This window comes from Apus apus, chromosome 1 (assembly GCF_020740795.1).
Source record: "Apus apus isolate bApuApu2 chromosome 1, bApuApu2.pri.cur, whole genome shotgun sequence".
In the NCBI taxonomy this organism is placed as follows: Eukaryota; Metazoa; Chordata; class Aves; order Apodiformes; family Apodidae; genus Apus; species Apus apus.
Genome location: NC_067282.1, coordinates 165,848,509 through 165,875,547, shown reverse-complemented (window position 1 = coordinate 165,875,547; position 27,039 = coordinate 165,848,509). Strand labels below are relative to the sequence as shown.

Below are 27,039 nucleotides of genomic sequence, written 5' to 3'. Positions count from 1 at the left end.
AGTACATACTATTCAGTGAGGGCATAATTAGCACCATGTAGGATATTAGTGGCAGAATAAGATTCAGGTCATCCTTTCTGTCTACGTTTTATTTTGGAAGAGATAACAAGCAAAATGTGGAGGATTTTTGTCCATAACACTGGGTGATAAAATCCCACAGGAGTTTATTGTTGTGGTATTTCTGCACTTTTCTTACCCGTATAAAACAGTTTAAAATGGGTTTCCCTGCTATAGGCTCTCAAAGGAATTTACACTTGTCCTTTTAATAAGCATTCATGCTCCACAGCAATTTGGACTGTCCATTGTGACTCATTTTACAGCCTGCTCTGGTTGGCTATCTGTCTTGTATCTCCATGTACAAGGATTTGAGATTGCCAGCAAGAATATTTCTATGACCAACAAGCAGAAATGATGCTTTGGACATGGACTTCATGGAGCTTTAAATGTTTTTAGAAAGGGAAGTGTTAACATTGAATAGATGACGCTAGCACCACCACTGAGAAAGAAAGAAAAAAAAGAACTCTGAAAAGCTGTATTGACTAAATCTGCTAACAATGCTCGTGATTTTCCTATATCCTGCTTTATGTTTTTGTATAGATTTTTCACAGCACAGACAGACGTTACCCACGCTGTGATTCAGCGTCTGTTTCTAGCCACGCTCTTGCACGATTTCACGGGAGGAACAGGGAAGGTAACACTGTAGCTCATGGTTGTCAGCAGTGAAAAATAGCCAGGAATCAGACAAACAGCTTCATTGCTGAGATTATTTCCGGGATAAAAACTCTTCCAACAGCTGTTTGCTTTGGCCACTACTCAGGTCTATTTTTTTTTTTTTTTTTAATCAGAAAAAAAAAAAAAGGCGTTTGGTTGTTGTTTTTTTTTAAGATGTGGGCTGGTTATTTATGTAGTCAGGAAGAGGTCTCTGTTTCCAGTGTTGTGGTCTCGGAGCTGTTTTGACAGTTGGAGTACAGGGAGGTTTCATCTTTTCTCTCCCTCCTTGTCTCCCGTCCCTCATTCACTTAAGACACAGACCTGGAATGCTGTAGGAAGAAGAGGAAGCAAATTTATGAGTTTTTTAATCCCAAACAGGCAGCTCTGTGGCAGTTACCTTCAAGAAAAGTTCACGCCCCAAAGGAGTGTTTAGTCTTACAGAGCCACTGACTCACTGAGCAGCGTGTGTGAGTGGCTGTGAGGCAGAAGGGGAGAGATGAAGGAAAAGTTTTGCTTCCTTATGAAACTCGTAATATTATTCTTTTAGGACGTTTTTGAAAAGATGACTGCTACTTTTGTTTAAAGTATTTTTTCTGGAATTGCTGAAGCTGGAGTCTACCAGACTGAGGTCAGGAGCATTTTCTTTGGCAGCAAGAAGATACTTTTATAGAAGCCATGCCTGTACTTGGGGTTGCCTCCAAGCTAAGACAGCCAGCCGTAGGGTCAAAGCCTGTTCACACTGCCCTCCCGATACCCAGCCTTGGCCCCGCCGCCTCGCAGCAGTACTCACCAAAGGCTTTGGAGCTTACTGGGGCGGAGAGCTCGATGCTTTCTTGTCAGCTCACATTAAAGTCAACCTGTGATTTTGGAGAGAGGAGAGCACTTCGAGGAAAAACCCAGGAGCTTGAAGACAGCAAGGTTAGTTGTAAACCTTACCTACAGATCTCAATTCTCAGAAAATGTTGGTTTGCTCAGACAAAAATCTGATAGAAACCTACTGCATGCAAAACTTGGGGGTAACTGGGTAAATAGACTTTTGCTGTCATCAGTGAACTCACAGAGCAGCCTTCAAACTGTGTTTTACTTAGTGTTGCTGTTTGAATAAATATTCTGTTTTTAAATGTTAGTGTTAATTGCTTCACAGATGCATTTTGATAAGAATCAGTAGATTCATAGAGAACATTCATTCTGGCACCTAGTAAGCAGAGCAATGACATGACACTACTTAAAAAAAAATATCTTGGCTGCTTCATATTATATTATGAAGTTTAAAAAGAGCTCTCACGCCCACTCTTATTCCCACAGGGAGGCTCTTTTAAAATAAAAACAAGTAATTGATTTTCTTTTCACTTTTCAAATTATCTGGCTATTCTTGCTGCAGAACTGCTGAACCAGAAAAACAGCTTCTCAGTGAAAAGTACCTGTGTTTTATTCCTTCTGCAAAACAGTTTATTCCTAGCCCCCACCTAGCTCTGATTCATTGTGATTTTATTATTTTTTAAAAGATGTTTGCCTGAGGTAGGATGCCACAACATTTTTCAGACTGCTTAGGGTTTTTATTTTTGTAAGGGGATTTTTTTTGAGTCTTAACACATTAAAAACTTCTCTTTGAGTTTCTACTGGTCTTTCTGTTGTAGTTGAAAACATTTTTTTATGGTTTAAACATGAGTATTTTATCCCCTTCTTGTCAGTAGTATATATTCCTGCAGATCATTCAGTCAGTACTCTATGGCTGCATGGGTGGTTTAACAGCTTCAGCAGTGTTATGTGAGGTTACTTTCCCTTGCTCTTCTAGTATTTTTGGTTTGTGAAACTGATTACCACACTGGGATTAAACATATATTCCTAGTTTCTTCTTATTTAGTTTGAGGACAGTTGAGTATAATCAGAGTTGTTAAAATGGAAAATGCACATAATATATGTACTTGGTTTTCCCTTGGTTTTAGTTTCTGGGTTAATTCAGTATTAGTGGAGAAAGTTGGTTTTGTGGTTAAAGCATAGGGTTGGGATTCCGAACATTTGGTTTCCTTTTTAATCCCTGCCACATATTTCCCCATGAGATTCTGGTCATGTCACTTAATTTTTCTCTTGGAGTTTTTGTATCACCTCTCTCTGCCTTCAAAGATGAGTCCCTGGTGGTCTCAGACAGGCTATATAGAAATATACAGGAGCAGAGTGTTCATCTGTTGATTACCAGAAGTGATAAACAGCCCTTCTCTATCACAGGTGTGACATGAAGATAATAATACAACTTTTCAACACAATGTGATTCCTGTTTGCTTGCTTATTTTTAAGAGAAAATATTCTGTATGCTTCCTCTTTAATGTTGCTCATTAATGGATATTGCATGAAAAATAAATTAGATTTGGAAGTACTATTTTCTGAAAAAAAATGGCTAGAGTTACATTGTCTACTGGGAGATGTTGCTTGATTCTTTAAAAAAGTGTGATGAAAGATGTAAAGCATCTTGCCTTCAGTGTTTAAAACACTTGGGAACTATTAGTAATTAGCATGAGACTTAATGGGAGTCATATCCTTCCAAGGCATCTGGGCCTGAACACAGCTGAAGTGCTAGTGAGTAAAGTCAGAGGCTTAGATGGACCCTAGCTCCCATCCCAATGTGCCATCTCATGTTTCATGGGCTTGACAACACTTGTAATCTTTGAGATTCTTTTTTTTCAAAGAAAAAACCACAAAACAAATCTCAAAAAAAAATAACCTTTCCAGCCATTAGATCTCCCTCTCTTCCTATTCTCAATGGAGGCAGCTGAGAACTTTCAAAATATGATCCTTAAAGAGTCAGGCCAGTTTGTGCACACAACAGCCTGCAAACCTCCCCCAACCACCTGGATTTCCAGAAGTGATGAGCACTGAAGAATTTACCAATATCTGCAACCTTTCTGTATTGCCCCCTTAAAATTCCAACATTCCCAGTCAAGCCTAGTGGCAGCCCTGTGAACAGTTTTCTTCTTGGCACATTTTATTGAAGGATGCTCCTTTTAAGCAAGTTTCATGAAATGTTTTTACCAAAACAGTTTGGGTTATAAGCTGAGTGGTTATGACAAATAAATTATTTTTAAGCTTTTCTTACTAGTAAACTTCAAAGTATTAGCTTAAAAGTATTGAATGCTATTTTTCCTTATCAGTGATGAAGATCCATGCCACTCTGTGTCCCTATGCCTAGTAGCCTCAGCAGTATGTCCAGGTTATCTACACTGTAGTTCTAAGCATTAATTTGGGGGAATTGTTAGGGTTAATGTCTCTGCAGGTTTGCTGAGCAGATGTAAGTTCTGCATTACAGATTGTGTTGTCTCAAAGCTTGACCATTTGTGAGTGCTGTTTCTGATAGGCCTTTGGTTGATTTCTTTGGTTAGCAAACATATTAATAAAAAATGTGATATTCCTATGTGGCTCTGTGGTCTAAAACGTTGTACATTGGATTAATTATAACAGTGATCAGATAAAAGGTCTTTCAATCAAGATGTAATTAATACCTAGTCTGAGTTTCCAACTGAGTAAAATCTGCCTATATGGCATACTGCCTGTATGCTTAGATCATTGGATGTAAGGCAGCACTGATTTTTGAGGGGAAAGAATATGGATATATATCTGCAAAAGACAATGGAACATATGAATTAATCATCTGGTTACCTTTTGCCCTTGGCTGCTGGATTGCAGCCTTTAGCATTGCTTTCTTTGGTATTTTACATATGCTGCACTGTGGGTCACCAGCTTTCTCATCCTGTCTGCAAGGCACAGATTGACACATGTAGGCGCTGTGACATATCCTGTTGCTATCTATAAGTGCTAAGGTTTCCAAGATAAATTTGTATTATACATGTCAATAAAGTCGGTCATTGACACCCAGCTGTTTCCTCTATGGCCTTCAGTCTCACCACACCTGATTGTTCAAGACTTTTGACACTTGAGTTGGCTTTCTCACACAACTGCTCTGCCAAGGCTGGTTAGGAATTACAGCTGCAAACATCAGTTCTCTTTTCCCTAGGTGTTTCTCCCATCTCACATGATTTTGCTGCATTTGCACATGTAGTCTTGGTTCTTTTTTTTCTTTTTTTTTTTTTTTTTGGTAGACATGATGCAGTTGGAAGTTTAATAAAGCTGATATTTTAATAAAAAACTGTTTTAGAAAAAGTTTGAGGTGATCATGTTCAACTTTTTTTCTTAATTGGATAGGACATAGTTAAGCCTATTAAAGCAAATAATAATAAGTTGCTAATTATTTAAATTATTCTGTGTGTAGCTTACTCAACTACGTTTTTGTTCAAATTTTTCATAATTTATGGTTTAGTAGCTAAGTCACATACAGGTCCATCTGCTTTCTTGCTAAACACACTAATGTTTAAATTGACTGCATGATGTGAATAGTCATGCAAAATATTTGAACACAAGGATTCAGAACACATTCTTTTTCCCTGAGTATCATATAGACGAAAGTTTATTCCTACATATGTACACAGGAAAGGAATCCAGCTGCTGGATTCATGAGGTGAAATGCTGGCTCTCTTTGAAGCAGATGGAGTTTTGCTGTTCAGTTGGACCACAGAGTGTTTTCCTGCAAACCCACATCTGAAAACACCAATATATTTTGTAATATTTTTCTAACTGTAGGTACAATATTTTTTATATTTCTGTGCCACCACTTTTATACTGCTTGCTAAATTAATGAGACCAAAATTATCAGATCATGCTAGGCTTCCTTGTGATACTGTTCTAGCTGTAGAATGGGCTATTAGTAACAAAATGAAAAAGATATCAAGTGATGTTGTAGAAAGGTAAACAAAGCAATGGCTTAAAAGGAAAGGGATGAAAAAAAAGGTTTATTTATGAAAAACCCACTTTTTTGGGACACTAAATGATAAATCTGCATTACATTGACCTGTAGCAAAGTGCCAATGGTAATAGTGTTTTACTTCAGGTCGTCCTGATTGATTTCAGCTGCCTTCAAATATCTGATGGTGCAGTTGCAAAGGCACAGCCATGAATCCTTTCTGGCACAAAGCTCAGCAGCTGCTGGAAGTCAGCACCTCTGCTATGCATGCTTGTCTTCTGGCCTGGCTTTCTGAGGGTGCTCCTTCCAGTGCTCTGCTTCATGGTCCCAGGGTTTTCCTCCCATCATCAAACTTTCATCTTTGAAGAGCACTGCACCATCATTTAAGCTTGCAAACTGAATGTTCTCTGAGATGAATCTGATATATTAATTGCAGAATTTTGGTTATATGACTTGGATGATAAGATTTTGGCTTTCTTTCTTGAGTTACTTCATTCCTTTGCTGTCATATTATCTTAATTCCTTTTCTTTTTTTCTTCTTGTTTTCATTTTCTCTTTGTCCATGTTATCTGTCTGCTGCTGTCTGCTTTATCTGCTTCTTCCTTCCTGTTGGCAGACATCTTTACAGGCTTCTGCATATGACTTATTTTTCTCTGTATCCACTAATCAAGTCTTCCTGTCATGACTACAACATTTTTCATATCACTGTTCATAATTGGAAAGTGCTAGTCAGGCTCTACAACTGATCCAGTACAGGTATATAAACCTAAAACTTCTCTAGAGACTTCAGTTTGGGGGGTTTATGTTAGGATGGAGATTCTGGTATCCAGAGGATACCAGAGGATACCAGAGGATGCATGGATAGTAATTTGTGATCTCCCTTAGAGGAAGACCACAAGTTCATTTTCATCAGTTTGTTGGTCATGTGATAACTCCTGCCCATCAACAGACACCAGAGTTGGAGGATGGCTAAGTTCCTCTATCCAGACAGATTTCAAGAGAAATATTTTTGCTTTCTGTACATGGGTGGAGCTCCTGCTCATGCCACTGGGAGTACTCTGCACATTGGAAAACCAGATGTGTGCCACAAATGACTTCCATATCTCTGTCTTTCCTCAGCTAACCCTTCCACACCATTTACTTAGATTCTCTGTGACCCTTTCCCATCATTTTCCAAATCTCTGCCAAGCAGAGCATCTGTTGAAATCCCACATCTCTTTGACCTTTCAATTTCTTGGATACCTTTTTGCCCGGTCCCTCAGGGCCAAGCTCCACCAATTTTCTTGATATACTGAATCTAGGGAACATAAATAAATGAGTTTATTTCCTCGTTTTGTCATACCCTTCCTTTTCGCAGTGCTGGTGCATTGGAGATGTCTGCCTTGTGGGTTGGCAAGAAAGGAGGCTGCTCGTTGTGCCTAGTGTTTCATTTACAGCACTTTGGCCAAGGCAACAAAAAGGGCAGCAGAAGCAGCCAGAGACCGCCTGTCTTCTCCCTGTAGTGACCACTGGTGATGGGAAGCCAGCATTGTTGCAAAAGCGCTGAACCAGTTGCCAGAAATTTCAGTCAGCACTGCTGACACCTGGGACTATGTGTATTTAAAATTCACCCAGCCCCAGTGAAGCCAGGACATTTGGCGGGAGTTCAGGTTGTCAGCAATTTCAGCTTCTTGCCTTGTGCTCTGAATTATTTCTTTATCAAACAGATAACAGCATCTTTAATGTGCTTCATGTATCCAGTACCATCTGTTTATGCTATATTATAAATGATTTAAGAGCCTCATGCTGTATGAGCTTCGCTGTTACATATTTATTTTCTAATCAACCGTATCAAACACATTTTCATATAGTTGAGATAAATGTACAGTAAAGCAACATGCAACTCTCAAAGCTTTTTTCATTTGTGAGCAAATTATATTAAGTGTAGCTTGACAGGTGCTTTTTGTTTGTAATTTGTAATTGGGATCATGGATAGGAGGGTATTTACCAGCCAAACCTTAAGAGCTCTGCCTACCTTTCCACTTTTTTTAAAAAATTTTATTTCTTTTGCAAGATAAAAACATAGAACTCAACTTATTTCATATTAATTTGTCTGTTGCAAGCTGGCATTAGGCATCAGCAAAAACCAGTTACTCTTCAGTGTTGCATCTGTGACTAAGGAAGTTCCTTGGGGATTTCCTGAACAAATAACTTTTCATTAAAAAAATCCTTTCCTTGAAAATGGGATTGTGTCTCAGTGTTATACATGTGGATCCATCAGCATAGCTTCAGAGTCTGAAGCAACCCAGAAACATTTGCTTGGTGCAATACTCTTGCAGCCCCTTGGGGTAGTCTGTTCTCCGTGACCATAAATGGAGACAAGTGGTCTCCATCTCTAGATAAAAACAATGGGCTTGTATTATACCCCAGGAGGTTTGAGTTATGCTTCAGTAAAACTTCCCAGCAGTAAGAGTTATTAAACAGAAGAACTCTGCATACAGCAGGTATAGTATCTCCGTCACTGGAGTATTTAAAAAAACAAACACATGCAGTCCTGCCATTCATAGCATTGCCAGCAATGGGCCTTCATGCAAAGGGCCCAATGGCCATCCTGATGGTCTTCTCATTCTCTTTTCTCATTCCTTAATTAAGCTGAGTGAAGGTCTGTGGTAATGAAACCACGCTTCTCTGGGAACCTGAGCCGACAACCTTGCGGTCATAGTGCCACAGAGGTGTAAGGGACCCCTTTGGAGACAGCTTTGTTATCTTAGAAAAAATGTCATTGTATGGAACAGAATTTCACCAAAGTATTGCAGTTCCAGTTAAGTTTCCCGAAGGCATGTGTAGGATATCATTGGAGACCAGCCAGTTAGTTACTTTCTTGGAAACATTAATTTCCCTGGCATACAGGGTATCAATATTGGAATGGCCTTGTGCCTCAAGATCCTGTCAGGTCTGGCAGAGGAGGGATTCAAGGGGACTCAGTTCTTTGCAAGGAACATAGAAGACCTGTGAATCCAATTCAGTTTAGAGCTCTAAGATCCTTTAAGAATCCCGTCCAGAACACTGCAGTGAATATTTCAGCTGTCTGCATTTTGTACAGACTTCTCTCTAGAAAACAGGAGCATCCTAATGAACTCAACAGAGTGAGGGGTACCACCAAGATTAGGAAGTTTGGTTCGGGTGAAACAATTTCCTTCAAGTAAAAACATATGAAAATGTCCTTTCTGTGGATTTTTTCTCAGTTTCAACCAAATTGTGATCCTAGGAATGTTTACTAGATTGATCGTTTATCACAACAGGTAGTGTGCACGTGCACAGGAGAAGTTAGTCACAGCCTTACAGAATGTATGGCTCTATTACAAGGAGTGTGGGAGAAAGGGAAAAATATTATCTCTACAGTACAGAGGGAGAGGAGAGATTAAGGGGAAATGGATGATTTTCCCACACTCAGACTGGGACTTTGTGGCAGGACTAAGAATTTCAAGTCATATATATCTTAAGTCTCAGTCTCTGCATCATAACCACAAGCCTATCCTTTGTCTTTTCTAAGGGAGCAGTTAAGAATAAAACATCTAGATAATGAGTTATTTTTTTACTAACTTCATAAAGCGAGTTTTGGCTTTTTCTTCATGTCAGTGTCAGTGGCTACCATCAGTGTGGGCCCAGCTGTGAGATAATTTATTAGAGATGTAGAATATATTGTGCCCTATGTGGAGTGGTAAAACACTCATCAAAAGTCCTGTGCACAATGCCACTGTCTTTTCACGTATTAAATATTTTGTGGGAATTATAGCTATGGAATAAAAGCAGACCTTTTTTTAAGGAGAGGGTACTTTGTGATCCTAATTTCTGCCTCTGAATAAACAGTCTAGTTTCTTGGTAGCAGAAACTCTTGTAGTTAGTAAATAATAAGGCCATCAATCACAAAACAGATCTGCTAATTTTTTTAAACTCTGTTCATTCTGGTCTAGGTCCACTGTCTTTTTTTTTTCTCTAGTACACTAATATTTTGAGTCTCGTGGATTTTCTTGCACTTGCATACAGGGCAGGCAAAGAGTAGTTCATTTAAAGCAGCTCTGTCTTTCACTTTGATCTGATTCACAGGATGTGGTCTTGGAGGAAGCCCATGCCTTAACAATAGCCTTTTGACAGTGAGGGTGTTTGGGGATTAGGCTGGAAGAGGAGGAAGCATCTATCTATCTATCTATTCTCAAACCTACTAGTGGAATATTTTGTGCGAATCTTCACTTGCCCGCGATGTTTTTTAAGGTCACAAACCTTTCTTTTTTGTTTTTACTGGCAAAAGGATTTTGGCTGAAAGATAGCATATCTTACTTAAAATTCAGAAAAGGAATGCAGAGTGTTTTGTCTACTAAATGCGAATGGATAATTCCCCTGTGTAAGATGTGCAGATTTCTGATGGCTCTTATGTATATTCTCTGTAAACTAAGTTGATATAAGTCAGAAAATAAGCAAATCAAAGGGAAGCATAATTTTAAAGTGGTTAGGGCTGGATTATAGTATTTCTGGATATATAAACTGAGAAGGTGCCAGCCACTAAATGTCTGTACCAACTCTGCATAAAACATGAGAGAAGCTAACCAAGTATAATATTAGTATTGTCCTAACCTACTTTCAGCATGGTATTTGGTTTGACATATCTTTTTAGTTATGTTTATTTTCCTGTAAACCCTCCTTTATTGCTTCTGCCCCTCAGATCTTAATACGGTATTTTTATATATATCTTTATATATCTCTTTCAACAGCAGTTAAAAATATTTTATTCGGGTGAAACTCTCCAATTAGTGAATTGCAGCAAATGTGAAAAGCTAGAACAAAAATAGACAATGAGCTCTCTTGTGTTTTCCATTTCAAAATATCTCCCTTCAACAGTTTTAACACCTGGCTTTCTATCATGTTGATGCTGTGTGAAAGTCCAAAAGATCTGGCAGTGAAAACTTCCTGTTGTGCATCAGGATTTGATTTTCAGGGCATGTGTAAAACCATCGCAGCTTAGTAATCAGAGTGGTCATGCACAGAAGGATGACTTCCTAGCAAGTGTTGTAAAACATTTGACCACCTTCATTAATCAGGAAAGGCTGCATGGCTCATACAAGATTTAGGGTGAGTAAGACATCAGTCAGGGTGCAGGAGGTTTACTCACTGCTACAGCAATAGGATTTCCTGGCAACACATCTATGCAATAAACAGGCTATTTGCTTTCTTTGGGGGGTATTTTTGTGTTTTGGGTTTGACTTTTTTGGGATTTTGGTGCTTTTTTTTTTGGTTCAGTTTGGGGGTTTTTTTAAGCTCTCTCTGTAGTGGAAATAAATAGGCATTAAACAGGAATGTGAAATAACAAATAAAAGTTCAAAAGGAGTTTAGAAATTTCATCATCTGATCAGTCTGCCTGCTTTAGTCATTGCTGGCCAGCTCTCCAGCCAGAGATAGAGTGCTGGAAGGAAGAGCTGAAGGAATCTGTTTCTCATGAAGGAGCAGCACAAATCTGAAAGCTTGAGAGCTGCAGGTTCAGATCTGCTTTTGAAATACTTCTGAGAGGGAGTAAGGCCCAGCAACATGGGAAGGCACAATCTAGTATTACTTCTGGTTTCTATCAGTTACTCTTTGAACTCAGCTCATACGAGAAGTAGTAATGATGTTAGCATTATTTTTTAGTAAAGTTGTTTGGTGGCTAATGACAATTCACTTTATTTATTTATTTATTTATTTTAAATACTGCAGAAATAATCTAATTAGCTACTTTTTAAAATGTTCCTGAAGTTATTTTGAATTACCTTAGGAAAACTGATTTTTTTTTAACCTAATAGGTTACTGATATTAACAGCTTCCTGTCAATTTAATAATGCATCCATTCTTTGCTCTTCCTTGTATTAAGACACAAGTAGATTTTTATATACATTTTATATGCATTTTATATACAACATACTTTTTTTTCCTGTGGAAATACATAGTTCTGACAAAGGTAAGAAGAGAATGGCAGCATCTTCTCTATTTTCTTTGCCTCCCTGCAGTATCACACTGAAGACTGGTACCGCTCTGCGTTATTAGCTGAAACCTGAGAAGCAGGTTGCTCTGCAGTGAAACTGTGTGTGGTGATTGACAGCCAAAAAGTCTGTTCATGAGCGATGCCACTTCCAAATGCATTTGTTTTAATACAGTCTAATTTGCAAAACTTTCAGATGCTGACTGCTCTTAAGCAGGAACCTAGGTTTCTTCAGCTGGATGTCTGGAATGGGTTTCTGGTGTGCCACCAATGAATGACGGCAAGAAAGCCCTCCTAGTCTAGGACAGCTATGTCAATGCCAGCCTTAAAGAGTTTTGATTTATCAGATAAGCTTATTAGCACCAGGGAGTGCCAATAAAAGAAAAATATGTGGAAAAGAAAACAAGGCTTTCTTCTCAGTGCAGGATTTTTCTGGGTTATTCTGCCTCATTTGTGGACATGATACAGAGAGGACGCGGAGTCATGAGGGAAGCTGAAAAAGCAAATCAGATGAAGTTTCAGAGAAGAGAGTGCACAAGAGTGAGTATGTTGGGAACTGGTGTGTTGGACTAAACACTGTCATTCAAAAAAATTACCTAAAGGGAATTTGGCAACAGAAAAAGAATATAATACAGGAGATTCACATCAGCAAAAGACATACTTGAGAACTCAGACTCCCTGAAAGCAAGAGGATTAGGGACATATTTGTATCTAGGGAAAATTTGATCCTCTTTCTCCTAAACATCGGACATTATCTCATTTAATTTGAGAAAAGCTGTGCAATCTCATTCTGAAATACTGATATAAATCCCAGCAAAGGCAGAGTGACAATGGTCACATTTCTGTCTACAGGGAAAAAGTTTCTGTCATTTCCCATTAAAAATTTCAGCGTGGATGACAACAAAGTCAGGATATTCAACAGTAGTTTTCACTAGGATGTATACAATTCTTTAAGGATATCTGTGGTCTTTGCACAGAGTAACCCAAGATTCACAACACAGTTATGACATAAACAAGTTATTTTGTCCTAATTTAATAGATAGAACTATTAGGTATCTTGATCAAGCCATGAATCAGTGGCATATCCAAGAATTGGACTTTTGGAAGGTATTTGTTCCTGCTGTATTAAGAATTGTAATTCAAATGGTTTCTTGCAAAATTGTGTGGATGCAGTAGTTAACTTGAACTGGAGGCTGAGTGAAGATTTCTTACAAAGTGTGCGTGTTGCCACCATTTCAGAGCACATAAAAGGTTTTGGATCTTATAGAAAGGTTTGGAGTATTACTTAACGTAGTTCCATTATGAGGCAGATTATAAGAAAGTGCTGATTCCTGAGATGATGTCCTTGTCTTGGTATGACTTGTGTGATTCTATCACTGACTGAATGGTTATGAAACTATTATTTTTAACTCTGAACCATTTTAACGGAAATATACAAGTAGACACTTTGTTACAAAATAACATCTAAGTGCAACAGCTCTCTTCTACAAAGTACTTTGGTTGTTTTAGGCTTAAAGAATGACGGTACTTTAACTTGAAAAAATTCTAGGTAGTGCTTTAAGGACTGTATAAGACAACATTAGTTCACAGTGCTTTTTCTTTCATCAGATAAACCCCTTGTCTTACTTCAAGTGCAGTTTGGGGTTTTTCTCCTTAACAGTTATTTAAACTCTTTAGAACTGTTTAACTAAGAATTTTTGCACTCATCTACTTAATTTCATTCTGCAGTTGCTTTTAGGGTAATTTCAGATCTGTCACAGTGTGTCGAGTGTTGATATGCCCCAACATTTTCAGAGCAGCAAGATACAGATTAGAGTGGAGATGACTGAAAATGTTAAGACAGCAGATCATTAACTGAATAGATTACTACAGCTCCTCTAAAGCCAGTGTGAGATTTCATTTTTATAGCACAGAGATAATAAATGTAGGTTTAGCATTTTTGCTCCAGTAGTGCATCCTATGTAGACTGAAAACACTGTACATACTTAGTTTATGCTGCATGTTAAGGATAGAGATAGATAGTTCTACTCAATAACATATTTGTTAAATATTATGGAAGGCAATTTAGGCATATTTAAATGAGCTACACACTTGAATAATTTTTTATTGCATACATTTACCATATGTCACACGCATTACATATCTTTACTAACACATATTGTACATGTACACAAATATATACATGTACATGTCATTTATGTCATATATGTTGTCTTTTTGGTGGAGACTTACAAAGGGTAGAATTACTGTTCATAGTAAAAAACAAGTGAGAATTACAACACATCTTTTTGCTTTTCGTTACTTGTGGAATTAATTGATATGTTCAGTACTGGAACAGGCAAAACCAGCAGAAGTAATGGTCCCTGTGCTGCTTAGACTGTGCATTTCAGTCAGTGCAACCCCAGCACGCTTAGCAGCAGCTCGGCAGCCCAAATTCCCAGTGGCAGTTGGGTGAGTAGCAGACAGCTCTGTGATCTCTCCCTCCACTGTCCCTCTCCCAGATTGTATTCATTGCCTCTGCTGGTTCCTCTGGGGTGTGAGGCTGCCTCAGCAATGCTAAAGACACCAATGCAGAGACAGTAAACAAAACGTTTAGGTTATTGAGGAATCAGTTTCCAAACAGACTAGAATTTGCTACCCTATATTTATTTGTATGCTTTTGCAGCACTCTGCTTTTGTCATCACCCTGATGTCCTTTAGGGAGACGTCTGCTGTTTCCTCCATCACTTTAAATGCTTCATTTTAGAGACACAGCAAAAACAGCCTTCCAAAATCTGAACTAGCTGTGTTTTCATGGAAATTAGTGGGAGTTTCTCCCTTTGCTCATTGGAGTAAGAATATAATCCCATTTCATTGTGGCTAGACAATTCATGACCTCTTACATTATCACATGATATATTTTAAAGCCATAGAAGCCATTACTTCTTTCACAAACTAGCAGGGTGTTTTTTATACAAATACACTGCATCCTATTGTAGATGGTGTTATGTCTGTAACTCATTCTTGTTACTCTGCTATGTTAAAGTGTCTCTAATGTCATGATTATGTAGGCATGAAAATCAGATAGCAAATTAACATATTCTTTAATAATGAAAAATTTTAAATATCTTGGTTTAAATGTTTTCATTTGTTCGTTTTTTAAATGCTTCATAAACACATATTTGTTCTTGACATATTCCAGGCTGAATTAAAACCAAAAGTCCAACAAGACATATATGATTAGAGTCTCTATACTCAGGTTTCTTCATAAATCAATAAAATAAACCAGTAGTGGGTTAGCAATTGTCAGATACTGCCAAAAGTTGAAGTTGTTTCTTGAGATTTTTCATTAAGATGTCTGCCAGAATTTTATAGAAAAATTTTACAGGTAAACTTGAACAGAAACTGCCACTGCTAGTGCTGCTACTTGGGGAAATTTGTTAATCTGTCAATAGATGTATCAACGTACAAATGTTCCCTCTTTGCTTGGGTCATGTAGGTTGCATAGCCATTATTTTGTAGGCACCTTGGTAGTTGAGTGCAGAGCTATGGTCTGTATTAGGGTCTCTAGCACTGTATGGGGAAAGAGGTTCTTGAAATGAAATGCAGTGCTTTGTAGACCCAGTACAAAGGCCTCATTCTGGGCAATGTTAGGCTACGCAGATATCTTCAGCTGGTTTATGCCAGATGAATGGTATTTTCTGATAATCAGGTAATCTGAGACTTTTATTCATTGAAATTACAGATTTAAAGGAAAAATAAAATAACTTCTTTGTGCACTGAAAGCATTCAGAGTTAATTGTTTTATGAAAGACAAGCCTGTCACAGAAAAAGTAAAACTCTTCCCAACTCTATTTTTTTCCTGTATTCTGTCTGTTTAGATGACCTATGGAATTTAGCTAATTAAAAAATCCCCAAGTATTTAGGTTATGCTTGTTGCTGAAGTATTTGGAACTACAGATTTTTATTAGGAGTGATACCATGCTGTGTTTTTGACCAAAATTTAATAACCATGGTTGGCATGTCACTGCCTTTAATTTCCTTGTATGGTACAGTATGCAGTTCATGTCCATTTTCTGCACTGTATAGCCAAACTTGAGTATACACAAACAGTATGACAAAAGGGTATAATCAATCTGACTGCGTGAAAGCCCTGAGGAAATACTGATAAGTAAAACAGCTCATAAATTCTGCATAGAGAATTGTTCACATTCATGGCTCCAAAGATTAAAATTGAGGCTCCTTCTGTCCCACCCGTAAATTACTTTTGGCAGTAGAAATGTGCTCAGCAAAAATCCACTCACAATCCTTATTGCCAATCCCTATCTGCCTTCTCTATCCTATTTTACATACCAAAATATTCCAGTCTGCATAAGCCATTGTTCTGAAATGTTGTATTTCTTTAAATAAATCTTTATTTTTGACTTTAGTAATATTAGGTCCTCATAGCTGAATGCTCTTGTTAGGTTAGGATTAAGTGTGTATGATAAATAGCATGAATAGAAGACATGGAGCACAGGGACAGGCTGTTTGGGACTGTTTTTCCTGTCCGCAAATAACTTGGGACCCACAAAAAACATCAGGAAAGTTCAAAAGTCCTAACGCTTTTTTCTCCATCATAGATCAGTGAAGTCCAGAGTTAACACAGTGTGAGGAGCACAGAACATAAACTATTGGAGGAAAAGTTGTTAATCCTCTCTCTCAATTTTTGCATTTATTGAAATGGAAGCAATATTAGTTATCACTGTCAGACTAGGAAAGGGTGGAGGACTCTGTTGAAGGTTGAGTAAAACAACACATAAGTGAGAAGCTAGTGTCCAGGTATTTTCAGAGACCATATGGAGCCTCTGATCACAGTGAAATTAATCTTAACTTCATTATGGCCAGCTAAAAGGTTGGTGTCTAGTCTGAGCTAGTTGCCCAGGCTTCTACTAGAACCAGATAGTAGAGATAAATACTTCTTGAGGGCAATTCCTTTCACTTTTCTCAGGTGTTTATGTGAAGGCAAAATGACTCACCCTCTGAAGGTATTCCTTAATTAAGGGGAGATGAACCACCTAGTTTAAGTTAAGCATCTAATTTTCAGTGTCTAAAATTATTTGACATTAATCGTACCTGTAGTACAGAACTTTTATTTGGGAAGATAGTCTCTTTTCATGTATTTATTATTAATGTTATAATTATTATTACAGATTGTATGTCTGTGTTCCAGAGTACGTTATTTAAATCTTTTGAGGCTACCTTGAAAGCTAGAGCAGACATGGCCCTGATAAGGGTGATGGATCTGGGCATGCTTTTATCAGAGAGGCATCTTTTTTTATTATTTTTAAAACAGATGGGTGATATAAATTTGTGGAAAGTCCCTGAGAAGTGGTGAGAAGGAGTGATGGGCAAGCAAAGATAATACTAAAATGAGCCATTTGCATAGGAAATGGAGATATCTCTGTGAAGGAGACATGTTTCACTTTAATATATTCTCACTGCTTTTTGCTTAGTGCTACAGAGATAGTAGAGAGTGAAATGTGTCGTTACCCAGAAGTACTGTAATGAATTAGTTTACTGAATATATAGCGATGCAACATATATACACACAGGACTTCTATGTATATTCAAGGATAATATTTAACTAGTTTATTGGTCTGATGGCACATATTTCAAAAGTTCTCTGCTCTCTCAGCAGCATCTCACTACAGATTTATACAGCACTTACATTCAGCTGCCAGTATTAGTCTCCCTCCTCCAGCACTTGCTGTCATAGCATTTCTAAAGAGAAGGGTGATATTAATCTAGAAACTGCTTATATTCTTAAAGAAACAAGTTCTGAAAACAAGTATTTCAGCCAGTATAAGAACAGAATGCTCATTAAGGTGTTCTCACACTTTTGCAGAGCATTACATACATCATTTTAGAGAAGTTTCTCTTGAGGATTACAGCCTCCCACACTTGATATTTTTCTTCTTGTTAGGAACTGAACACCACCGCTGTAACAACTAAAGCCATTGCTTCGGGAGAAGGAGAGCATTATGGAATTGTGGTTGGTGCTTAACAACTTGAAATAAGTAGGATGGCTTATAGCAAATGTCAGGGCTACATTCAGCATTAATCAAGTTGGATGTGTGCTCTGCAAAGGGTGCTGCTTGTTGGCTGTAGTCACTGTAATCTCCCTGGTAAATTCCCCCTTGAGCTGTATGCTACTTTGCTTGGCAAACTGTCTTGAACTGGAAATGTTTGGAAAGCACTGGAACTGTCACCTGGCTAACCAGTCTGCTTATTTTCACTTTGGACATTGTGCTTGCTGTCTTGGCTAGCAGGGATCTACAGATCATTCCAAATATGACCCACAGATGTGTGCTAGTGCTGACAATTTGGTTGCCGCAATCCATATTTTAAATCAGGCTGTCCCAAGAACACAGATCTGGAGCATTATACTAGAGTAAGAAAGAGGTGGCTTCAGGACAATGTCCTGCAAAACAGAGGGCAAAAGGTAGCCAAATACCAGCCATCCAAAAATGTGAACATTTTGGTGTGTCAGTGTTACGGGTGTCTGGGAAATTGGCCTATTCAAGGAGTGATTGATTTGTACATCTGAGTGTCTAAGGTCTTTACAAAGATACCACTTTTTTTCACAGAAATCAATTTCCTTTCAAAACTTTGAAGTTGGACAACCTAAAATTTGGGTCTGTCAAGTTCACTAGATACATCTAAAAATCTAAATTTCAATATTTTAATATTTGTGCTAGCTTCTTTTAGAAGCTTTCTCCTTTGTTGTTTTTTTTTCTTTTCATCTTCATAGTTTATTTATTATCTCTGAAACAGCAGCTTTCTGAAACAGCAACTTTCTATGCCTGACCATAATGTAATAACTTGGCTTATCCCACCAAGAGGATGGACATGACTTTTTCTGATTTACTTCATTCAGTATCTGCCAGTTCAAGCTCTTCCACAGGCAGCAGTGAGAGAAACACCTACAAAGATGCCCCTATTGATTCTAACAGCTCACTCTGCTTGCTGTATCATTTTTTTTTTTCCAGAATTATTTACACTTCCATTCAGTGCAATCAAGCTACTGCTAAAGACTTCAATCTGAAATACCTTACAAAAATCAGTTAATTTAGGAGTAGTTTTTATGCCCACAGAGTTTGCAATAGTTCTGAGAGAATAATTTATAAGACTTTCTCATATCAATAGTTGTAATAGCTTACCCAGCCTGCAGATCAGTGAAGGTTTGCCACCATTTCTGTCTGATGTATTGATCTTCTTGTAGCTTCTCATCACACAAAGCACTATGGATCATCCTAAAGAAAGTGCATAATACTACAAAAATATTCTTTTGTCTCTCTCATTACATTAGAAGAGAGAATAAAACCTTTTGACTCACAGAAAAGCAAATCACCAAGCTGTTAATATTTTAGTGTTCTTTGGAATCGGTTTTAAAACCACAAACTTAATTTAAATTATGGCAGGCTGAACTCAGTCCTTTTTACAGTTCTGAAATTAGTTGGTTGCTCATATGAACCCAGTGTTTTTCACTTCCTGTCCACTGTGGCAGCTGAGGTACAGCTATTGTACAGCACAGCTTATTCTTAAAGGACTCCTCTTCTTGCCTTAGTCATTCTTGTGTTGTACCTGTTTCCAGGAGTTTTCTTAATAGTTCTTCCAAACTAACTTTTTGAGCCTAAAGAGCCTACCTTTTTTTAACTTCATGATAATAAGTTTAACCATGTCTCTTATTAAAAAAAAAAAAAAAATGGAGCATATAGTTAATTTAAAACTAGACTCATATGTTCTAATGTCTTCTGACTTACTAGCTGTTCTCAAATGAGAACGGAGATGCTAGATGCTGCACAAGTTGGACAGTGATCTGAATTTTATTCTAAAACACTTGTGATATAAAACCAGCCTCAAATCAGTGAAGAGAGAGGGAAGCAGCTCACAGACAAATAGAATTTTTTATCTATGTTTATGTTCTCACATAAGTGTTTAAATGTTGAACTTCTCTTGGCCTTGCTGTAGTATGCTAATTTATTTCTTGACAGATACCACAGCAGAAATCTCTCTTTAGAAGGGACAATGAGAACCTTATAGACTTACAGTGCCCTAAGGATGGGGTGAAGAAAGGATGTATACTGGGAGAGGAGTGGATGAGTGAGGAGCAAGGCTGCTATTGCTCTGTGGACAGTGGAGCAGTGTTAGCAGCTGATAGATAAGTTAGGCTTGTGTCTTTTTGAAAAAGCTTGAAGTTAAAGGCTAGAAATTTGAACTCAAGTGAATCAAAGGAAGGATGTTCAGAGAAATGGACAAAAAATTCTTCACAGCTGTCTCTTCTATTTGGCATGCCCTAATTGCTGTGATTGTTTTTAATGCACTGCTTTGATGATTAGGGGAATCTTTTCCAAACAAAGTACACATTGAGCCTGATACTGCCAGAGCTAGCTGGAACTGTTTGTATGAAAATGGGTGCAACACAAATGCCACAGTCACTGCATTGACTTGCTTGACCAGGAAGCCGGCAATTTTAGTTTTTCATTGAAAGAGAGCTTTTATTCCTAACTCCACAGGAGGGAAGAAGTAGAGAAAGCAGAAAATTAGCACAGATTCTCTTACCTTATTCTGTGCTGTGTCTCCGAGTCACTGTGCTTACCACTAGCATGTCCCTCCCTAAGACTTTGCTGAAAACTCATAGGACTCAAAGTAATACAAAGAATGTTAAGGAGGGGTGTGCAGGGAGGAAGGATGGGGTCCCTGTGGAGACAGAAGGGGATCCCAGTGCATCCCAGTGCTCAACAGAAAAGCTTCCCATGCATAGTCTGTGTCCTGAGAGTGTGCACAGACACAGTCCAGGAACTCTTCTAGTGATACCATGTGCATGTAGGATTTCACTCTTGCTGTATTACTACTTACAGACTTTATGATGTTAATCCTGAAAAATGTAGTGTAGACATTTGAAAAGGAAATTAGAGCCTGACTCTTATCTGATGGTGTACCAGAGTAATTCCACTGATTTATTGGAGTGTTTTACACTTGTACATCTGACCTAATTAGAGTCAGGATCCAACTAAACAATATCTCATGCTGATTCTGCTCCTCCTGTATGTTTTTAAAAAAATTTTTATCAAAGGTTCCAAAACATGCTATGAACCATCTATTAAAATGTGCCACCAAAAGAAAGAAAGAAAAAAAAAAACACAAAACCAAACCAACAAACAAAAAAACCCCACAATTTTTAAATTTTACTTTTCCATTGGCTGGTATTTAAATGAAAAGCAGAAATCTTGATAATTTTCTGACAAGTTAAGGAAAAGGGCTATAACATGCAGAGTAATGAAAACTTATCTCATTGCCAACATAACAGCACTGGAACCAGTCACTCTGTTCTTTGTAGGAGGATGTCCTTTCCGACTGCTCATTTATCCTTGCACAAAAGACCCAGACTGTGATCCCATCTCTTCCACTCTGGAAAAGCTAGATAGGGTAATTTTTGAAGTACGTCAACGAGCTGTTGGTTTGGTTGGTGAGGATGACTTGGGAACAGCACCAGATGAATCGTCCTCCCTCCCTGCCTGAAGAGGGTGAACATTTTCCTTACCTTGCAATTCCAGTCCTTGTCAGGCTGCTCCTGACAAGTAGGGCTGTAGGAAGCATTGGTAGCATGGGCTTCTCCATGAGAGAGTCTGGCTCTAGACCTCCTGGAGGACTAGGGACGTTAGTTACAGCGTATTTCTTTTCCTGAGGCTAGTGAAAATTTCTCCAGTAGTATACTCTATATCTGTGGGGTCCTTAATATATGGGGAAGGCAACTGCACCCATAAGTGCTTAGGCACCAGTCATACCTGACTGGTATGATTAGTCACTCACCCAGACCCAGTGTCAATCTAGGTGTGAGCTCACACTGCAGTCTCTATAGAATCTCTTCTTTTGCCTGGCTGCTTATTCACATTTATAAGGGGGTGACTACCAAAAGGCACAAAATACTAAGAAACCGGACTCGCTGGAGTTTTCAGGGGCAACAAATGTAAAATCTTTGAGAAATCTCACTTTCCTTTGGATTTCATTTGGATTAGCCAGCATGTTCAAAAACTGTTAGGTGTGTAGATTAATGGAATACAATACCATAATTCTGTTTGCATTAGGACATAAATTGAAAATCTAGTGTCAAAGTAGATATGTTTAAGGAGAAAAAACCCCACTGTATTTTCCCTCTCCCTCATCATAGCCTGTCTTGTCTGTAATAGAGGATCCACACTATATATGGTGATGTATATGTATTTGTACAAACACATGCATATATATTATACATATAATACATCTTTGCCACTTTTACAGTTCAGATTTTTTCTGTCTTCCTCTCGGCTGCCTTGCTATGTCTTTGATTTCCTAAAAATGTCTTTTAAAGTCTTTGCCTATTTTCTTATTTTTATGTTTGTCAAGGAGTGATTTTTATTTTTGGTGTGAATCTTGAGATCTCGGACTTGAGAGGAAGCTCATGCTCTAAATTTAGCTAGAGTTCATTAAAGTTAAGAAAGTATCTGGCTTGTGCAAAGTCAAATATTTTCCAGAACAGTAACAAGAGAAAACTTTTATCTGCAAAGTTTATATCGTTAAACTACAAGCCTCATTCTTTCTGTTAGATTTGTCCAAATCAATAGTAAATTCCTTAAGCAGAGTGAAACCCAGACAGGACAAGCGAGACAAAAAAAAAAGGCCAAGCAAAACTGTTTGAGTTCTCTTTTCTGTTAGCAGGATAAACCTTAAATATCAAATAGGCATTTTATTTTTTTGCTTTTCAAACCTAGATACAGAATTTTTGAGTATTCATTATTTTGCCTATACGTGGTAAAAGCTGTACATATTGCCAACAAGAACATTGCTTAGCTAAGTAGGCAAAGTACAGCTTTTAGGGACAAGTATTCCATTTTGGATCTAGAAATACAAGTTTTAGTTGTTCAGTCACCCAGTTCCTGTGTTTGAATACAGCGGTATTATGCAAGAAGCCGAAAAAAACAAACAACATTAACCGTTTGGCATATTCCTGAGCCATTCTGTTGGGAAGGAAGAAGAGAATTTAACAGTCAAAATATTAGAAGCAGCTGTGGATACCTCAAGCAGGTTTAAAACTTTAAGAGGAGTGCATATGGCTTTAAAAGCGAACAGGGAGGAGTGCTGGCATTGGCTCATACAATTTTTGAATGGCAAGGAACATAATATTTCAGTAAGTCTTAGTCAAGCTGTTTTAATTATCCTACAAAAGAAAAAAGATCTTATGAACTAAAAACATCTTGCGTTGAGTGGGTAAACTTGATCAGTTTAGTCTGAATTATTTGGCTTCAGTCTACATGTCTCATTTGATGTTTGTTGGCCTTTGTACAACTGCAGAAGAGTCATGTAGGAGAGAGGGGCTGGAAGCACTGTAGACTGTTCTTTTCAGAGACATTTGTCCCTCAAATTTGTGTACTTGAGCCAGAGAGTTCAGGGTAACATTTTGAAAAATAGTGCTTCTTGAAGCGCAGCCATATTTATCTGGCATGAATTCATATACAGTGGATACAACACTGGCACAATTACAAAAAAAGGAACTGATTACAAAAGTATATGGAGTGGTGGTTTTAATAGGGTCAAAGTTTATTAAAATCATAGCAAGCAGAAAAAGAAAACCTTTTAGAAAATTTTATCTTCTTTCTCCTCCTTCCAACCTTCCTCCTATTTATCTATTAACTTCTTCACTATCTATTTATTTTAATTTTAAATGCAAAGAGGAAAAAAGATGAGAGATATGTAAATGTTTCACCTTTATCAGGCTCTTCAGCCATCCAAAAAAGCAGAAGTTCATTTGTGCAAACAACCGTTCTTATTAGGACCATAGTGGTGAAGGTAAATTCTGGAAGATTAAAATTAACAGTCTGTGAAATTCTAGCAGTTGTCCTTCTCCAGACTAGGGTACCTTAGACAGCATTCACTGCATATGAAAAATCTGGAGATACTCTGAAGGTTACCTAGTAGATCCAGCTTTTCTAACTTTTTAGGATCTAATTTAAGTTACTGTTGGACTGAGGCCAAAAGTCATATATATATATATATATACACACACATCTACATATATGTATCTCTGAGCTAGAAGACACTTTGGATGCCTGCAAGTGCACAGAGACCATCTGACTTGAACTCTTCCTACATTAGCCACCTGCTGCATAAGCTATAGGACTAGTAAAATGCAGTTGCAGAACCATCCTGTTCTTTTGACTTTCCAGACAGAAAAGCATTGCAGCCAATTTTTGAAAACTGAGCGGGTAACAGAAAAGAGGCAATAAGAAAAAAACCTGTAGAGATTCAAAGTGTTTTTCCCCGTGGTTGTTTGCAGTACTATCAAAAGGTACAATTGTGTAATTACAGAACAGAGTAGAAATACGTTCCTCCAAGCCATTAGAAAAATTGTTCCTTGGATGAGGACCACAAATCTATTGCAGATTACAGGTGGACCAGTTTTTAAGCTGATCAAAGGAGCAATTTTGTCTGAAATCAGTTTAATGTAAATCTCTCATACTCCAAATCATAAAGCAATTCACTTTTAATTCCTAAATATATTTATATTTATAGTAATTGAAGGGGGGGGGGGGGGAGGGCATCCTTTTTTTTTTTCTTCTTTTCCCTTCTTTCTGGTGTTTTCTTAGTAGAGATTTGGTATTCTTGCAGATTTTTTAAACTTGGCTTTCTGCAGCTCTTAAGGGGCTTCTCCAGATGTTGGATGCTCATTAAAATGAATTCTGTTCCAGTTCAAAAGTCTTTGGAGAAGCACCGAGTAAGGCAACAGTCCATTGATTCCCTCATATTAGACTCAGTGTTGGGTTCATTTCATGGACTTAAGTTCAGCAAGTAAAAATGTGCAGCTGTTAGCTCATTTCTGAACAGTGCTTCTGGCCAAAGAAGACTTTTATGTACTATTGCAATAAATTACTGGGGTTTTTTTTGTGATAAAGATAGAGGATGCTCTTTGTTTCTTTGAATCATTGTGTGAATCTGATGCACCAGTGATTAATTGCTTTTAAATCCACACTGACAAAGTTGAGTTTTCTGCCACTGGTGAAAGAGGTTCAAAACAACAACATGACCAGACTTTGCTGAGTCTGCTGAGTAATTTCAGCATGTTTAGATTGGCTTGTTTTTATGTTTGGGAGAAGGAAAAAAGAGAACAAGAGTCAACTTCAAAATTCATTTTAAGAGCAGGGTAATCCCACATAAAGTAAGAACACGTTACAATGGAAGGAAGCAAATTCAAGAACACAGAGGTTATATCCTACTTCCTTTGCTTTTTATACCAACACATAGTAATTTAATAGACTGTACTAAATAAGTGGATAGGGGAAATGTTTTTGTTTGTTTTTTTTTTCTAGTGAAGGCAAGTAATTATTTTTCAGATTTGGTTGCTACCAGCAATGGTGTTTTTTTACCTAATGTGTGCATAGTTAATCAGGTGTGTAATTTTTGCATTAGTAGACTGTTCCTTCCAGTAAACTCCTTTATTTTAAACCTACATGATTTTTCCAAAGTGATTCCTGTTATCTTGGTGACTATGATAATGCCAAGGGAACTGTCCCTTTTGAAACACTGCATGTTAAACAAGTTTCTAGAGTGTAAAGCTAAACATGACAGATTTGTAATTAATACTCAGATATTTTGAATGGCAGTTTTAAGTAATTTTCCAGCAAAAATTACAAATTGTTGATTTGCATGGGAATTTTATCTTAATCTCGTTGTTTGATGACCATCAAAAGAAAAAACAAGATCATGTTAGAGCTAGTTCCATCAAATGAAAGAAGGCTTTTTTTTTTTTTCTTTCCCCTAATAACTGAATTTTGCCAGGACTACTCATGTTTCTTTCTTCACTAACACATCCATTATTGTAACCATTGTGAGCTGGGTACTGTGATAATCAGCATATCTTATTTGTTAAATCTTTTAGTATGCTAAATCTTATTGCATTACATATTCTGGCCCGCTTCCATTGAAACAACAACCTTTGGATTTTCTGACTGAGGAAGAATACAAATTGTCTTGACGTAAAATATATGCTTCTGGCTGGCTGACTGCAGACAGCATTTGAGGACACTATTAAAGGCCTATTTGGCACAAAGGAAGTTGGAATGTACACAGAAGGAAAAGACATTATTGAACTGAAAACACTCTTGAAACAACATACAAAGACGGTATGACAAAGCCACCTAAAATTAAGACATTTAACTTTAAGGCTGAAAATGTGGTTTTAAAACAGCTTTCCTGTAGCTTACCCCATTTTCATGGTTTATTGGGAAAAGTATTTGATTGCTTAGTGAAATCTATTGCAAATTCTTAAGGCATTCCTAAAAATGAGGCCAGTATTCATTAGATGCTAAACATTCATCTACATTAATAAATTATCACAAATCCAAGGGTTTGCATTTATACGTCTTTGCTATCCTGTGCTCACTGCTTGTGTATGTCTTTTGTTCTAACATAAATGCAAGGAATATTAGCCACTGGACGACTTCACAGTTACTGGTTCTTGTTCCCAACCTTAACTACCAATATTAGTTTGGTTTCACCGGGGCGCACAGTGTGGTTGGGAACCGTTGTTACTATATGTAACTGTCACTGATATCAAAGGCATTTTTGCAGAGACTTCAGGGGGGCCTGGATTAAAGCAGATGTGAGATGGGGCAAAATTCACACCACACCTGACATCACTTTGGGCTGAGTATTTTATCTGTGAGTACATCTGGGAGCCATGCATGTCCAAGGACAGAACCTAGTCCTTTAACTCTTTGCCAGAAGGTAAGGATTTAAAAGTCCCAGTGGCCTCATGGTTGTTATTCATTCTAATGAAACTATCCTAGCACTTAAAGAATTTATTTATAACATATATTAGGAGTCTTCTTTTCTTCAGAAGGCCGCACATGTGCACAGCAGCAGTCTCGTGGTGGTTGGCAGGTATCCTTGCCTCACTCAAGCATCAAACTGTTGCTTTCTTGCCTGAAATTCCTGCACAGGGAGAGTATACTCATGGTTCCCATCTGGTTAGCCAAGTTCTTTTGTTTTCAGACAGCAGGGAAAGTCTGTATCAACTGGATAATGAAAGTTTTTGAAACCTGATTTGTCTGTACTGCCTGTTGTGTGTAGTTCTGTATTTAAGATCATTACCACGTTTCTTAAAAAAAGTATACTACTTTAAAAAGTATACTACTACTTGCATTTCAAAATATGTTACATCTTAAGATAATAGGCTTGAGTATGAGAATGTTTTTTGTCGGTTTACTCAGGAGGTGTAATTTCCTTGCAGCCTAATTTTCTTGGAAAATATTCTTCCCTGCTTTGGACAAGATTTTTTTTTTTTTTTTCGATATATATTAGGATATAATCCTCATATTGTTTATCTCTATCTCTTGCACTGTCTCTTTTGGTGAGACTATTTTTTCTGCACTTCAGCAACATGGAAATTTTTGCTTGTCAGATGTTCTTTTCAACAATAAGGTCATGATCTTTGATTCAGCACACAGCTTTCACTAGCCAAGTGTATATTCTTTACAGCATTCATTATTCTTCAGCA

The 27,039-nt window shown here is 37.6% G+C and overlaps 1 protein-coding gene across 3 annotated transcripts in view; it reads left to right on the top strand.

The window, feature by feature from the left end:
- Window positions 1-1,368: 1,368 nt before the first annotated feature.
- The window catches only part of NAV3 (neuron navigator 3), a 273,171-nt gene continuing 247,500 nt past the window's right edge, over window positions 1,369-27,039 (top strand). For all 3 annotated transcript variants that reach the window (XM_051631165.1, XM_051631157.1, XM_051631149.1), the window contains exon 1: window positions 1,369-1,629. In XM_051631165.1, the coding sequence (XP_051487125.1) occupies window positions 1,387-1,629 (243 nt within the window). In that variant the 5' untranslated portion in view covers window positions 1,369-1,386. The remainder of the gene's footprint in view (window positions 1,630-27,039) is intronic.